Source organism: Leuciscus leuciscus, assembly GCF_965113295.1.
Source record: "Leuciscus leuciscus genome assembly, chromosome: 11".
In the NCBI taxonomy this organism is placed as follows: Eukaryota; Metazoa; Chordata; class Actinopteri; order Cypriniformes; family Leuciscidae; genus Leuciscus; species Leuciscus leuciscus.
Genome location: NC_138735.1, coordinates 23,846,468 through 23,859,883, shown reverse-complemented (window position 1 = coordinate 23,859,883; position 13,416 = coordinate 23,846,468). Strand labels below are relative to the sequence as shown.

The 13,416-nt window shown below is 39.8% G+C and overlaps 2 protein-coding genes across 2 annotated transcripts in view; one reads left to right on the top strand and one right to left on the bottom strand.

Moving 5' to 3' along the window:
- The window catches only part of LOC309509691 (eotaxin-like), a 243,725-nt gene that overhangs the window by 125,608 nt on the left and 104,701 nt on the right, over positions 1-13,416 (top strand). The gene's annotated exons all lie outside the window — the stretch shown is intronic.
- Positions 1-13,416, bottom strand: part of ek1 (eph-like kinase 1) — a 63,652-nt gene that overhangs the window by 35,974 nt on the left and 14,262 nt on the right. Inside the window, exons 4-5 of the mRNA XM_082184438.1 lie at positions 1,219-1,374; positions 756-1,109 (exon numbers count right to left, since the gene is read on the bottom strand). Of these exons, the coding sequence (XP_082040564.1) occupies positions 756-1,109; positions 1,219-1,374 (510 nt within the window). The remainder of the gene's footprint in view (positions 1-755; positions 1,110-1,218; positions 1,375-13,416) is intronic.

The window sequence follows — 13,416 nt, the reverse complement described above, 5'->3', positions numbered from 1 at the left end:
CGCCTCAAGGTTGTGCGTGTTGTGGCTTCACAAATGCTTTGCTGCATACCTCGGTTGTAACGAGTGGTTATTTCAGTCAAAGTTGCTCTTCTATCAGCTTGAATCAGTCGGCCCATTCTCCTCTGACCTCTAGCATCAACAAGGCATTTTCGCCCACAGGACTGTCGCATTGTTTTTCCCTTTTCACACCATTCTTTGTAAACCCTAGAAATGGTTGTGCGTGAAAATCCCAGTAACTGAGCAGATTGTGAAATACTCAGACCGGCCCATCTGGCACCAACAACCATGCCACGCTCAAAATTGCTTAAATCACCTTTCTTTCCCAATCTGACATTCAGTTTGGAGTTCAGGAGATTGTCTTGACCAGGACCACAACCCTAAATGCATTGAAGCACCTGCCATGTGATTGGTTGATTAGATAATTGCATTAATGAGAAATTGAACAGGTGTTCCTAATAATCCTTTAGGTGAGTGTATATATATATATATATATATATATATATACAAAACTATATAAAGATTTGTGTTCTTTCTATGATGTAATGTTAAAACTCAACAGTCAACAGAATAAAGTAATTGCCATTAATCTTATTTCCAAAAACAAAACAAAAAAACTGAATTAGGGTTCCTGGACACCAGTTTTGAAAACCTCAGAGGCTTCAGAGGCTTCTAATGAAGAAGCTTCTAATGAGTCTGATCCTCTAACTAACATATGACATATAAAACCCCTTCTTGAAGAAACAGTGACATCTCACCTGTCTGACTGGTGGTGACGTTGACGGACACTAGTTGACGTGGACTGGGGCTGAGATCTGACACTCCGTTCAGGGCTTCTATGCTGAAGGTGTAATTGGTGTGAGGCTGCAGTTCTGTGACCAGAATCCTGGGGTGCGTCAAGCCAAACTGCCTGGGGTTGAAATGTGGACCACTGCCGCAGGGAACACACTTCTCACTGTCCCCTGCAGCCCCTGCTTCTCCCGAACACTTCCTGCAGTGAACACTATAGGTAACATCTCCACGTCCACCACTGTCACGAGGAGGACTCCATTCTAGAGTGACTGCAGTCTCGTTCACCATTGAAATAGGGTTGCCGGGTGCCGAGGGGGGTCCTTATGAATGTACAAGTAAAACACATTAACTGTACAGTTATCAAAATAACAACAAACTGGATGTTTGATTGATTGATTTAGTTAACATTTAGAAAGACCCTCAGCTTACTTGTGCACGCCATGGAGCGAGGGTCAGATTCCGCCCTGTAGAAGCCTCTCTCACACACACACTCGGAGGCTTTGTCCTGGTGGGAATAGCTGTGTGGAGGGCACTTCACGCAGTACGCATCCATGGCAGAGGCCTTGTAAAAGCCTGACCGACATGCTGTCGAAGAAGAAAAAAGATTTTAAAAATGATTTTCTATCTATCTATCAAATAATAGCCTATCAATTAAAACGTCATTTACATATAGAATACTTGAAAAATTCTTAAAGGTACATTATGACATTTTATGAAACCTTATACTTGAGTACTATTGAAGAAGCAATGTGAAGAGAGGAGTTTTGTGAGGTTATGAGGGAGATTTCCCCTCAGCTCTCGTCACCTTCTTCAGTGAGGCGTATCTAACATCCCACTGCAGCATTAGCCTGACTGGAGGCACGTGGCGGCCGTGTGTGTGTGTGTGTGTGTGAGGGGGAAGCTGGGTTAAGTTGGAGCTGAGTGAGTGAGTCTGTGTGTGTGTGTGTGTGTGTGTGTGTGTGTGTGTGTGTGTGTGTGTGTGTGTGTGTGTGTGTGTGTGTGTGTGTGTGTGTGTGTGTGTGTGTGTGCATCAGAGCACTTCCCCTCAGGGATGCTGTGCCAGACTCCCATGTTGCCCCTAGAACTAAAAGCAAACCCTATATTTCTGCTAACACATCCCAAACATGTCAGTTCTTATCAGCCACAGCACAATGCCTCCAACATATTTCTCTTTTCAGAGTGACTAATACTGAACTTTAGACTGTGCTAATGGAGTGTAGAGTGACGGCAGTTAAAGGTGGATGTAGTTTTCAGAAGCGTTGCTTGTAAATTTAACCACGCTAAGTGACTCAACCTGTGCTGTAATTAATAACTCAAACACTGAGAAATGTCTTGGGCTCCAAGGAAATTTCATTACAGAAGTCATGCTGTAATTCCTATATACACCATCCCCCCAAAAAAAAAAAAAGATCATTTCTTTCTCTATTTTTTAATAAACTATTCAAATAGGATTTACACCTGTATCAGAGCCGGTAAGGTAAATGTTTGATTCTAACTTGCAACATTTCCTGCTTCCATTTCCTTAGGATACTATCATAATATCAATAAAAGTGGCATAAAACATTATATTGAAATGGTTGTAACATATTATATTGTGTTGTATTTAATATCTGTTGCGATGAAGCAGTATTATATTGTTAATTAGGGATAATTGGGACATATTTTCCCAGTTATCTCACTAGTAAAAAGTGTTCCACTTTACCTGAATTCACCCTAATAATATTTCATTACAATATAATGTGTGTAGGGCTAAGTATTGCAATGCACGAGCCACAAGAATCACATTAATAATCATTATGAGTAGAATATGCATTACATTGCACACTTTATAATTTACAGTCAATCACATCAACCTCCTCAATCCATTACCAGATGCTCTGATTTACCACCACATTAAACTTTAGTTAATAGCCGGAGATGTTTCATGATCAATAAGACAGCTGTCCCTCTAAATTAATGAATCACCATCTTTCAGTTCCCCACCAACCAATCAACTGTGGTTTATTGCACTGTTATGAAGCTTAAAAGGTCAAATGGGTCAAAACCTTAGCGGAAGAGTCATTTAATGTGATATAAAACCATGCAAAATGCTGTTTTCTTTCTGACCAGTATGGTTTCTTCTTGCTATTTAATATTTCCAAGACTATTTTTTGGTCTAAATTAAAACTACAAAACATTATGTACCACAGGTAGGCTTTCTACAATGACAAAGACAAAGATTTCTCCACCTATCTCAATCTAACACCATTGACACCACCACACACACATACGGCTACACACACACACACACACACACACACACACACACACACACACACACACACACACACACACACACACACACACACACACACACACACACACACACTGTGTAATGCTTCAGTAAAGATAAGACCCTCTCAGCGTGAGATCTTTCCGAGAGATTAAAGGAACAAGAATTTGCTCTAAATGCTTTTACTTCAATCTGCCGAGAGGCAGTCGAGACCAGCAGAATTAATACTGCTCTTAACAGGAAAACGTCGCTTTTTTCTTTCAATCTTCCATAGTGTGAAATGACTAAATCCTTCCTTTATCAGTGTCACACTGACTGTGTTTTGTTATCTAACAATGTTCTCCTTTTATTTACAGAGATGTCATAATCCACATGACCACAGATACATTAAAAGCCATCATTGTTTTTTAATGCCAGAGCTCAGAGCGTTGCATAGTTCCTGTTTTTCTGCTGTACATAATACAAAAGGAGAAGATACACAGATGTGGAAATACACACAAAAAAAGCCATTTTCCCAAATGGTTACACTGCTGTACTAACTAAAGCTTTATGCTAACAGGCTTACTGAATTCTGGCACAAATCCGGGAGTATTCACTGACCTAAATAATTCCGAGCTAAAATGTACAGTTTTCAGGGTTATTAGGTGAAGTTCTGCTGCATGGGGTATAAAAACCCCCCATGATTCCAGCGTATTTAGCTAAGACCTACAGAAGGAACAATTGTTGAACGTGTAACCTCTGGTGGTCAGTGTGAGGTAAGAGGTGTAAAGTCCCTGTGGAGGTTTGGAACGAGGCCTGAAATGAAACAGCATGTGTGTATTGTGGTTTTGCAACCTCTCGGTGCCCAATGCCAAACCAGAAAGCCGTTGGAAAGCCTGGCCTTTTGTGGAACCCAACTGGTCTAGTGTCTCATAGCCAGCCAGCAACAAGGCAGATTTCAACTACGCCTGCTAACCACAAAAAAACAAAAGTACGATAGAGGATATGGAAATGCTGTGAAGGAGAGATCCAGAAGATGCAGAATGCCCCTGAGTGGAGAGCTGAAACGTTCCAGATTAATTGGTCAATCTGAGATCATTAAAGCCTGAAAAAAATCCTCCAGCAAGGTGTCTACCATAATGAAATCTTAACATAAGCGATTGCATGATGGTTAATGCTGGTTTGGTGCTGGTATAGCCATGCTATTCTTTTTTTTAAATTATTCACAAATACATTAAAGATGAAATTCTCACATCTAATTTATTAGTATTTGATAGTGTTATGTCCACAAAATCAAAGTCATGAAAGCAAACTTGCAGAAAACAACATAAAAATCAGGAAATGACATCAGGCAACAAAATGTTAACACAAATTATTGATGGGCGAAGAAAATAATCAATGTAAAACAAAACATATTAAGAATACCTTTGCTCATGAGCAGAAGACAGAGAAAAGTGGAACATCTCAGAGATCTAAAATGGCTCCCTTATCAAATATTTACATTGGTGTGATTGGTGTCCCCTTGGCTCTAGATAATCAATAGCTTTTATATATGATACCTTCAGACAGAAAGACAGAAAGAGCAGCACCATCATGGGAATAAAGAGAAAGAGAAAGCGAGCGAGAGAAAAATGAACAGCGGAGAGCTTGTATTTTTTTTTTTTTTTCTGCGAGGCGGAGGATGAGAGACATGTTTGGAGAGTGTGTTTAATGCCCTGGTCCATGGGGACGAATGGTTGCTATTAGTGTATTTCTCATTCTGTCTGCAGTCTCTGGTTCATATTGAATGAGGCAGATCAATAGACATCAACCCACCACCTCAACAGAGACCCTTCTCCATCACATCAGGGATCAGGGACAGCGCCTAACTATGGTGAGAAAGTTCAAATGAAAACTAAATGATATAAAAAATAAACTGAAAAAAAAAAAGAAAACAGGATAACCTGACTGAAACTAAAGTTCAAGGCTAGCTAAAATTAAATTAAATCTGGCAGCCTTAGAATACAAAAATATTAAACTAGATCAAACTTGAAAACTATTTAAAAAAACTAACAGTGAAAGTGGAAAGTGGAAAGTTTTAAACTTGTGAAACCTAAACCAATCTATTATATATTGTATATTTGAAAAGATAGTATATTCGAGAGTGACATCCCTTCTTCCAGCGCTTCAGGTGCCCTTTTCAATTTAACAGCATTGCGGACCCACTCAGAAAAGAAGAAAAAAGGTAGGGTCAGTCATGCAGTCGCCAAACCCACAGAAACCGGGTCTTCTATTACCTAGGGAGAGAGGCTTATGTACTAGTTTCCATGGCAACATAATTTCAGAATGCTCCCTTCATTGATTGTGAATCAAGACTTAAATAGTAGAACTCCTAGGAGAATATAAGAGTGAAGTTTGATCCACACACAGCTAAAGGTTCATACTAACTAAAGCAAAGAGTGCTTGAAAATACATTAACATCTCAATCTCTTTCAATAAACTTTTAACTCTATAGCCAACCTTCAGAGGCATGTTTCATGTGCTTAGCCTTCAAATGGACAAATATGGGCTAGCTATGGGCTAAAATATGGACTAGCTTACTAGTGATGGGGACGAGACCGCCTATGCCGAGTCCGAGTCAAGACCGAGTCTTTGAAGGGTCGAGTCCGAGTCGAGACCAAGTCTTTAGGAGTCGAGACCAAGACCATAAAAACATGTCAGTTTTCATATTCATGATTTAATATCACCCCAGTTAATAATCAACAGTTAGGCCTACAGACTAAGCTAGATTGGGAATTGTTTAGAGGAGCAGTCTTAACGTCTTAATATGGACTATGCTTTTACTATCATTAAAAAAATCCCTACCACATGCATCATCTTCTGCCTATTTTTCTAAACTGCTTCAACAGTGCTGCTCTGTCATCAACATGTTAAGCCCACCCTGACTTTTTTTAATCATAGTTAGGACATGCAGAGCAAATTAAAATTTTCTAGTGTGTATTCTAGTGGACTAGTGATTGGGGACGAGACCGCCTATGCCGAGTCCGAGTCAAGACAGAGTCTTTGAAGGGTCGAGTCCGAGTCAAGACCGAGTCTTTGAAGGCCACAAGACAGAGTCGAGGCAGAGAAAGCAGAAATCGGACTCGAGACCGGACTCGAGTACTACAACTAAGCTTACATTTGAAGTATAATCATAAGGCATTCTCTTTAAAGCATTTACAACATGAAAATTGATGACCAAAATGGCGCTAAAAAAACGTTGGCGTTAGTGATCAGTGAAGCTCAGTTTCTTACAGTTAGACTTTGATCTTTGCTCACCTTAAAGTGGATGCTCGACTTACTGATGCTAAACAGCCAACATACATCAATGTCAAACCGTCATTTTCCCTATGACATGCTAACCTAGGCTAACAGTTAGCCTCTAAGGTATTTCAACACATTTGTCTTTGGATATCCACGTTCACATTTCTGTTGGTAAGCAAATGACCTGGCTGAGCCCTTTGACATACAAGAATAAACAAGGTTCTTCACATTAGCAGAACTCGATCTCACCTACAGGAATGGAAGTGTTCTAGTGATTATAGCGCTCTATTGATTTAGCATCCAATTGCACAGCAGAGACTTTTTAAAGTCTTTTCAGCCATTTTTACCCTGGCCATTAGGCATTGTAGCATTGATTTTTGGAGAAGGAAAAAAATCCAACCAATCCCAGCTGATGACAGAGCTGACTGGAGAACGGTAGAGCCAGACTTTCCAGCCAGAGTGCTAAAAGGTTGTTCGCAGTATTCACACAGAATCAGCCTGTTTTGGGCCTGAAGCACTTCTTTAACCCCTTCAACAGGAGTGAGTTGATCCCAGAAGCAATTGAGGAAATCAGACTGCTTTTCAGAGGTCGGACCCTTTACCTTTTCCAATAACCATGGAAAAATGGTTGCACAAATGGCACTCACGTAACACACTCACACAACACAGCATTTACCTGGCCTTCAACATCCGAAATACCTGTCCAATTACCTCAGAGGTGTCAGGAGAGGGTTTAAACATCTCTACTGCTGGATTTCTCCTTTGTCTCAATCATCTCTCAATCTCCCTGGAGTGCCCTTTCTTTCCAAAGGCTATTTCCTGCTTTCCATTCATCATGCACAGCGTGACAGAGCCAATCTCCCAGGCTTTGCTGGTAGGCCTAGTTGGAACATCCTATCAACCTAGTGGCATATAATGTCCACTTGAGCTGGAGACTACTTAATCCCATGAAACAACTGAAAGAAACCTGGTGGACAACTTTATCACGACCCAAAAGCGGAGCTCTACAATTTTCCTCAACCATCAATTCCGCCTACAGCAGATTTTCCAACTTTTGAGAAGAATCACACAAAACAGAAGCACTTGTGAATGATTTGACCGTGCAGCCTATGAAAAAAAGCACTTATGGAATAACTAGTAAGGAATAACTGAGTAGTACTTGTCCATACAAAATTTCCCAGGTGGCTGCTTACTGACCCAAGTCAAATTTGCTCCATTTGGTCCTTAGATATGGTTGCTTCAATGTAAGTCTTAGTCTATTCGAATTTTCACTTTACAGTCCAACAGTAAAAATTAATTAATAAAAATTAAAATAAATGTACTAAATATAATACAGTACAAAATAAAATATAACATAATTCAACAGTAATTGTAGTGCTTCTAAGGAACTAACACACAACATTGTTTAATCTTAGAGATGCAGGAATGACATATTTGGATGTGGTTTGCATCCAGACTGTTCTACTCAAACTTACAGTATACTCAATATTTCAGTTTTCCTGCAGACTTTGAAATCAGTGGGGCTGAAATGAAAAACAGGTGTGTTTGGAGAACGGCGGTCTTGCTGTTATTTCAGTGGGGTGAGATACAGAGGGAACAGGGGGAGCCTCTGACCGCAGCTCTTGGGTGGAGAGCTATAAAAAAGAGATTATCCATACACGCGAGAAAAGTAGCAATAAAAACGAATTCTTCTCCGCTTACTCGTGCCTTTTTTCTTGCTGTCTGTTCTAGCATACAAACTACAGTCTCACTACATCAATTTAAAATCATAGGAACCTTAAACTTCAAGCTGAGTCTCCAAAGCAAATGCATTATTTCTGAACATAGAGCGGCCATTAAAATAGCTCTTACTACTGTTTTCCTGAATAAAACAGATTTATTCATATTGATCTATTTAAAGAACCTTCAAATGCCTTGTGGATTTTTGAGAGAAGCTGTTGATCACTCTAATCATACAGGTTAATAGCAAAAATCCCGATTTGCATGGGAGATGTGAGGTTGTGCAGGTCTGTAATCATGAACTGTAGATCAGGTCTGTAAACCAGCCAGCGCCAGACTTAGAGACAGCACTGGAAACTGGCTCCTCTTAAAAGACAGTCTCTCGTTTTATTGGCTCCATTTCATTACACATGTGTAAATGCTATTGGGTATCTCATTCCTGTCTCTCCTGTTGCTCCGCCTGTTTTTTAAATGTGGGAATAACTTTTAAATGTCTGACATGATTGTGTTCTAACAGAGAGGGTTTTGTCCCTTAAAATTGCATGTGAAAAAACATTTTAGCTCCAAACTGGTTTATTTCCACGAGAAATAGGTAATAAAAAAAGTAGCATGGGACTTCATTTTATCCATTGTGAATTGACTGGATCATAAAAAATGAGCTTTCCATACCAGAATGAATCCAGACCTGAATTAGATTTTGATAAAAACCAGTTATTCAATAGCTTGTGCTGCTTAAGGAAGGATTTATTTTTATTTTTTTACATTTGGAATAATGTTCACTAATAAGTCATTGACAATAAGACCAGGAAAAAGCATTCAAGTAAATAGGGTTCATTCTGATTCATGTTGATTTCAAGTCTGAGCCAGCCAGCAGACTGTTTCTCCTGGCTGTAAGGCCCTCTTGTCATCTGCAGCCTGACAGATGAATTATTAAGAGAGTTTTGAAAAAAATAAAATAATGCAAGACGACTGCTGGATGCACGTGTCGTTGCATCCACGTGCCTTCTTCCTCTTCAAAACACACACAGAAAAAAATATGTCTGAGTGCCATTAAGAGACAAAACAATTGTGGAAACAAATCCCATTACAACATCACTGTGAGGCAACATTAGCAAAGGACACTCAACACAAGGTAAACACTGTAGTGAGAAGTGTAGAATTCCCATTCTGAACAGAAACTGTTTAAGACGTTTCTTTCCCCATTTAAAGTGTTATTTTGACCACACTTTGTGAAAAATCGCACCACTATTAGTCATCATAATGCGAGTTGAGAACATCTCTATAAAAATAATGATGTCAATATTTCAAACGGGAATGATAGGCCTATTGTGACTTTTAAACTGCGGGTGAAAGGAAGAAAATATGAAGAAATGTCAAGTTTCCTTAACATTTTTCCTTTTCAATAAAGAAAAACTGTGAAGCCAGCCTGTCAGTTTTACAGACCGAGAAATACAACTTCTACTAAACGCATGCAAAAACATTCATAAATTCATCCTGTAGACAGAAAAAGAACATTCAACGATGTGCTAAATTCCCTGGATGAAATTTTAGAGTTCTGTAAGCTGTCAATGTCCCTGTATAATTGATGGCGCGCCGAGTCTTTGATGCTTTGGCTGTGGAGACTCTATTCCAGCTCATGTCTTTCCGACAGGGGTCCACACCCAAGACCCAGGAGCAAGAGAAGTAAAAAAACACGGCTACATCTGGTAGCCATCCTGACGTTCTCCAGCAGAGCTCACAACGGGCTTGTTTTAACTGCTTTCTGAGAAAGAAATCTCAAATATCCCCAGCACCTATGAAGACTCAGACTAGCTACGCACCATGTAGGCCTAATTGTCATTAGTGATACCATCACAGTGTTTGATTTGCGTGTCATTTCTATTTTACTCTGCCCAGATCTCAACATGCCAGCAATCTGAAACTCGAACATGTTCTACAGTTTCCTAAGAGACAACTGCATGGCAAAGAAAACGAGTATCATGAATCGTCTGTGTTTTGACAGTTGGACCGTGAACCTAAATTGCAGATTGGCACTTTGCCATCCACTGACAGGTTATTTCATGTTGTTTACTATCGGCTACTAAAATGTTATTGATCCAAACAGCAGCTGGAGGTAAAGAAATGGGCAGATGACATGTGGTAGACAGTATGATGGAGGGCTGAGATGGAGAGACGCTTTAGTCGGCAGCTGACTAACTAGATGCCACTAATAAAAGCAGCATCATTTATTATTATTATTTTGTACACATTGTAAAGTAATTGTTAAAACGAAATGAATCACAAAATATATATATTTTTAAGTATATGGTAATTATGTAGTGACCAAAAAAAAATTATTTCGATAAATCGATTACAACTCTGCACGCTCATTGATTTATTTATTTTTTAATAAATTCATTTTTGTAAAGAGTTTTGTAAAGAATTTCATATGCAGGGCAGGCACAATTTATATTTCTCCACAAAACCAATATCAAGCATTTAAGCATATGGTTATAAAGAAACAATGTCAGTGTCCTACATATGAGCAAGCATCTTTTTCTCCTTTAAAAATTTGTTCCAGAAATAATGTTATTACCAAGGGTAAGTGAAATGGCTATTGCAGATGTCTTGCGCTGTCTTCGCCGATAAAAGCTTCTCGGTTGGAAGAAAAACTTGCACTTGATGCAGCTCATACACACACACACACACACACACACACACACACACACACACACACACACACACACACACACACACACACACACACACACGCACACACACACTGGCAATGAGTAGCTAGCAGAGAGCTAGTAATATGCTACGGAGAAGGCTCAAAAGCATAAAAAAATAAATAAAAAAAACAGCTCAGTTTACCGAGTTGGGCTGAATGTTGAACAGGCAGCTTTATGCTTCACTGATCTGTAGGGGCTATCAGTACGTACCAGTGACGCTTAAATGATTCAGTATATGTATGTCCACAGTGCAGAAACTGTATATCACGCTTCATGTGTTATGGGACCTAAATATCCACAGGCATGTTTTGTGGTTGGATTCCCTGGAAGTACCAACTAAGCAGTTTCTTTTCAACAAATGTTGTTAAAACATGATGTCTCAAGGGTCCCTCCTATATAATATGATATAATATAACATAATATGTAACACACACATACACATACATACTTAGTTGACCATATGGTCACACTTTAGATTAGGGTCCAATTCTCACTATTAACTAGGTTTGCCTCAAACTCCTAATTACTGCTTATTAATAGTTAGTAAGGTAGTTGTTAAAATAAGGTATTGGGTAGGATTAAGGGTACATTTACACAAGCAGAAAACTTTTTAATGCGTTTTGGCCGTTCATTTACACGACAATGGCGTTTTGGAGGCTTGAAAGCGAGCGCTTTTAAAAATGGGTTTCAAAGTGCAAGGTTTTGAAAACGATGCCTTTACTGTCTCTCTGTAAACAACAAAAACTTGAATTTGTGAAAACGGTGACGTTATGCGCATGTGTATTACATGTTCAAGCATGCCTATTACGTGTTCGTGGGGTGTTTCTTGACAAAGTGGCATCGCCAACTACTGGCCTGGCATGCAAAATACAGCCTTTTTAGCCGTTTTCGCAGATTCATGTGAACGGAGATCCATGTGAATGGAGATCGTTTCGACAACATTGTTTTCTGTTTTTAGCACATCCTTGTCATGTAAACATACACTAAGGAATGTAAAATATGGTCATGCAGAATAAGCCATTAATATGTGCTTTATAAGTACAAATAAACAGCCAATATCCAAGTAATATACAACTAGTTCATAGTGACAATTGGATCCTAAATTGTTACCATATACATATATAAAAGAAAAGACATGGCGCTTTCGAATATTGTTGTGGACAATGGCGGGGATTGGAGTCAAAAAGGAAGAGAACCTGTTCTGCCCATAAAAGGCAAATGACTTCCCAATTTCATAATGCCATTTACAGTTTAGCTAACAAAACAGAAGAGATGGTTTATGTGGGTGAGCTGAATGGTGACTGTGTCCGTGGTACATTCAACAAAATCACCGGCCGAAGATAAACTCCTGTAATTCCAGCGTCATGCTGTCACCCAGCAGGCGAGCATCACGTGGTGGGGATTACAGATGTGGAAATCAAACTAAATGTCTAAGTATGTGATTACTAGAGCCCCTATAAAGACGAACAGCCGCAATGTGTGGAAAGCTCAGGTCTCTTAACCGTGTTAACCTCTCCAATCTACACTCCAAAATTCCGTTTTGGAGCACACACACAAGCTCATCCCTTCAAGCTGCCTCCACTGTGAATCTCCGTTGGGGTGCTGACAATCCCATGACCCAGTTTCTCAGCTCAAATCCTATGGAGGAAGACACTCCAGAGCTCCTCACAGCGAGATTACCGTCACAAAGAGCTCATTTCTGCCATTCCTGCCTCAGTGAAAAGCACTCCATTCAGCCACACTGTGTGAGCTTAGCTCTGTAGAAAATACGCCTCAGGAAACAGAAGAGAGTGCCCATCTTCAGCTGGCATGCTAACAGTCGAGGGGCCATCGGGTCAGACCTTATGCCAGACCCAAACTCAGAGTCTGGTGTGCACCACCAAGCCACTCGAAAACCATTTACATCCAACAAAAGGGCCGTGATTGTAAGCCGAAGTGCTCCATGCTGAGAGATACGGATAAGAATGAACAACCATGGTAAAAAGACTTGATACAAGAGGTTTTATTATCAGAGTTTACAACACACATTCACAGTATAAAAGGTTAAGGGAGGATATAAAAACAGAAAAAAAAGGATGAATCTACAGACGGCAAGACAAAGTGTTGAACAAGAAGAGATGGGGGGGGGGGGTTCTGCTGGAGATCGTTCGAGAGCTGCCACAATAAGATGAAAGGAAAAGAATAGAAGAGGTAAATATAAGAGGCAGTTCACTGAGCCGAGGTTGTGGGAGAAGACGTCCGTCTCTTTCTATTTTTTACTCTCTTCTATCACAGCGTTGTGTGCCGACGTTAAATGGTGAGTGGGATAAACTGAGGCGCTGTTGGCAGATTTAGTTGACAAAATACGACAGGAGAGAGAAAAAAGGAAAAAGAAAAGGATGGGGGAATACAAAAAAGGACAGAATAGAATAATAAAAAGGAAGAAAAGACAAAAAAGAAAAAGAAAAAGGAGAGGAAAGGAAGATAATAAACAGAGTAATTTCAATAGGGTCCCAGTAAAATTTTGCTGTAAGACTTCTGTCCTTCTACTAATGCTGTTGTTCAGTGAATATAAAAGCCTTCGCAGCATGAAAAGTGGAGAAAGCCAGCGTCAGCAAGTACTTCCAGAACCCACAGCGAGACCGCAAGGTGAAAACAGACCACGAGCTGTTTCACTTTGTCTCA